At 53.0% G+C, this 3,568-nt stretch overlaps 1 protein-coding gene across 1 annotated transcript; it reads right to left on the bottom strand.

Annotated features, from left to right (window-relative positions):
• Positions 1 to 7: 7 nt before the first annotated feature.
• LOC124233259 (obscurin-like) lies at positions 8 to 3,562 on the bottom strand (the record flags this gene model as incomplete). The annotated part of the gene is made up of 2 exons (XM_046650431.1): positions 3,452 to 3,562; positions 8 to 271 (listed from the first exon to the last, which is right to left on the bottom strand). Coding segments are annotated over exons 1-2 (334 nt in total), but the record flags the coding sequence as incomplete, so codon positions are not given.
• Between the last annotated feature and the right edge of the window lie 6 nt (positions 3,563 to 3,568).

The following is a 3,568-nucleotide window of genomic DNA, read 5'->3' as shown; positions in this document are numbered from 1 at the left end:
TCTTTACCCCTGACGGTCAGCGTGGCCGAGGTCCTCTCCTGCCCGCATATGCACGAGTAGTCCCCGGTGTCTGCCACAGCCAGGCCATGGATTTCCAGCTCACACACGGCCCCATCTTGCTTCAGGATGACTCTGTCCCCCGCTTTCAGGGTCTCAGGCCCCTTCCTCCACTCCACGGGGGCCACCTTGCTCAGCTCACAGCGCAGAATGGCCGTGGACCCCTCTGTGGCCTCTTTAGTCTTCAGATCTTGGATGAACTTAGCGGGCAGGGCTGCGGAGGGTCAGATGGACAGAAGCCATCAGCTCTTCTGGGGGACTGGGGCTACCATGTGAACACAAGGTAGAAACAAAAGCAGGCAGGGTGGACGCGTGGGAGGAGGCAAGACAGTGTGTGCATGACAGTAAGGTCCTCCTGTGTCCTGCCTGCAAAGGTGCAGGGTGGCGGGGCACTGGCTCCATCCAGCTTCTTGTCTTCTTAAAGGGCATCCTGTCCCACCCGTGACCTTTCATATGGGCCAAGTGCTGACCTCTCCTGCACCCCAAGCTCCCAGCCGGGCTCCCCTAGCTCACCACCCTCTCATGCAACAATGCAATGGACACCTTTCCCAGGAAGACCCCCTGGGACACACCTTCTGGTCATGACATCCACAGCCCCCTTGTCACCCTTACTACGTGCTGCCCATCTCAAGCAGCGCGTCCGTCCAGCACCACCTGCACCTGGACACATCTGGGCTTAATGCATGCCATCCCCACCCATGCCAGGCTCCACCACCTCCAAATCACACGTTCCTGTCCTGATTCCACTGCACCCCCACTTCCTGGCTCTGCTCCCTCAGACCCCAGTGGACTCCAGTCGTGGCCTCCTAACCTCCTCTGGTCTGCTGACCTGCCAGCCTCTTCTTCATCCCGACTCCAGGCAGAGTGTGAGCTTCACAAGTTACAGCTGAACAGGGCCCACACTGGTTACACCCTGTCATGGGCTGAACCACATTCCCTTAAAATTTCCCTGTTGGGGTCCTAACCTCCAGGACCTCAAAATGGGGCTGTATTTGGAGATGGGGTCTTTACAGAAGTGATTAAGGCAAAATGAGGTCACTGGAGTGGGCCCTGATCCCACATGACTGGTGTCCCTATGAGAAGAGGAGATCATGACACCTGCAGGGGGACAACCATGTGAGGACACAGGGGGAAGACGGAGGGCTGTCCACATGCCAAGGAGAGGCCTCAGGAGGAACCAGCCCTGCTGATACCCAGATCTTGGACTTCCAGCCTCCAGACTGGGAAGAAATAAATTTTTGATGTTTAAGCCACAGTTACGTTGTTAAGCCATTCAGATTTTGGTCCGAGGAGTTGGGGTGCTGCTGTGACAAATACCTAAAATCACGGGGGTGGCATTGAAACTGGGTAATGGGTAGAAGCTGGAAGAGTTTTGAGGGGCGTGTTAGACAAATCAAGGTTGCCTTGAAGAGATTATCTGTAGAAATGTGGACATTAAAGGTGCTTCTGGTGAGGGCTCAGATGGAAATGAGGAACCTGTTATTGGAAACTGAAAGAAAGGTGATCCTTTTATGAAAGTCCTCAGTGAAGTACTTGCTGAGTTGTGCCTAGGGTTTTGTGGAAGTTAGAACTTGTGAGTGAATGTGGACATTTAGCCAAGGAGACATCTAGGCAAAGTGCTGAGGGAGCAGCCTGCCTTCTCCTTGCTGCTTATAGTACAACAAGAGAGGAGAGAGAGAAGTTGAAGGAGGAATTGCTAAGCAAAAAGAAACCAGAAATTGAAAATTGAGAAAATTTTTAGTCTATCCAAATAGCAAAAAGTGAGAAACCACGTTCCATAGAGAACACCAAGGGTGCGGCTGGAATATCATTTGCATAACAGATGATGAACATGAGCCCTGGATCCAACCAGCCCTCTCAGCAGAAGCCGGGGATAGAGATGGGATGATCCAGGAAGGATGCGTGGAGGGCCCTCTTGCCTCATGGCTTGGACTCCTGTGGACTTCATGGGAGACCAACAAGGCTTTTGAGAATTTTATACCAGCAGAAATGCTGCCAACCATGCCTGAATAGGACAGAGAAGGGATGAAACAATGGAAGCTGTCAGAGTCCTGGGATTTCTCCAAGATGGGCCAACAGAGCTATCTGGCTGTGAACACACGTTATCCTTCAAGGATGGGGAAAAATGACTCCAAAGGCAATTCCAAGGTTGGCAGAGCTGCCATTGCATCCATAGGCTCAGAGGGCCATGCCACCTCTCCCCAGGGCCAAGGGGGCAAGGCCACCACTCAGGTGGGGCCCGAGGACAGAGCATCGAGCCGAAGGATCCTTCTCCAGGATTAAAGTCGAACAGAATTTGTCCACCCGTGCTGGGCTTCCATGGCACCAGAGGCCTCTTTCTTCTCTCGTATTTATTCATTTGGAATGGAAATCTCTCTCCTACACCTGTCCCACTCTGGTGCTTTGGAAGTGCATAACTTGTCTGCTTTCGCAGGTTCACGGCTGGAGAGGAATTCCGCCTCAGGACGAATTGCACCTCGACTCTCACCACGATTTAGACGATATTTAGATCGCGCTTTGGATTAGAGTTGGCACTGGAATGGGTTAGGACATTTGGGCTTTGGGGATGGGATGAATGTGCGCTGCACGTGAGGACACGCATTCTGGGGGGCCAAGAGGACAGAGACTTACAGACTGAAATTCGTATGTTGAAGTCCTAACCCCCAGGATCTCAGAATGTAAACTTGTTTGGAAATAAGGTCTTTACAGAGATAATTAAGGAAAATAAGGTTATCAGGACTGGTGTCCTTATAAGAAGAGGCGATAAGAGGAGATGAGGACACAGGGAGAAGACATCCGTGTACACACCAAGGAGAGAGGCTTCAGGAGGAAGCAGCCCAGCAGACACTTTGATCTCGGACTTTCAGCCTCCAGAACTGGGAGACTATAAATGGCTGTTAAGTCACTGTCTGGTATTTGTTACACATCCCCAGCTGAGGGCGTTTCTGCAAAACCTCAAGGGTGGGTCGAATGCTGCCACCAGACACAGAGGGCCTGGCCTGTCTGGCTACTTCTTCCCTGAACCCCTCAATGCTCCACCTCAGTCCTCCTGGGAATGTCTGTCAAATGACAGGCAAGCCCCCAATTCCATGCCTGGGGCCCACAGCCTACACATCTCTGCAGGCTCGGCCACATGCAGGCCAGTGGCCCCAGGCAGCTCTCATGGACCCTGATGCCTGTCTGCTGGTGCCTCCCTGCAGGTCCCTGCACCACCTCCCCTCGGGGTCTGTATCCCCAGGGCCTAGACAGGGTCAACTAGTATATTCTCACTGTGTGTTTGTGGGATGGATCAGAGAGATGGTGAGTGTGCCCTGAGAAACAGTAACACCAAGAGACAAGAGGAGAACACAGAACGAATAGCACAGTCATTCAGGTGCCCAAAGATGGTCGTTACCCCTGACAATGAGTGTGGCCGAGGTCCTCTCCTGCCCGCACACGCATGAGTACTCCCCAGCATCCACCATGGCCAGGCCATGGATCTCCAGCTCACACACGGCCCCGTCCTGCCTCA

This window comes from Equus quagga, unplaced genomic scaffold, assembly GCF_021613505.1.
Source record: "Equus quagga isolate Etosha38 unplaced genomic scaffold, UCLA_HA_Equagga_1.0 176820_RagTag, whole genome shotgun sequence".
NCBI lineage: Eukaryota > Metazoa > Chordata > Mammalia > Perissodactyla > Equidae > Equus > Equus quagga.
The sequence above is the reverse complement of the archived record's forward strand: the minus strand, read 5'-3'. Positions and strand labels throughout refer to the sequence as shown.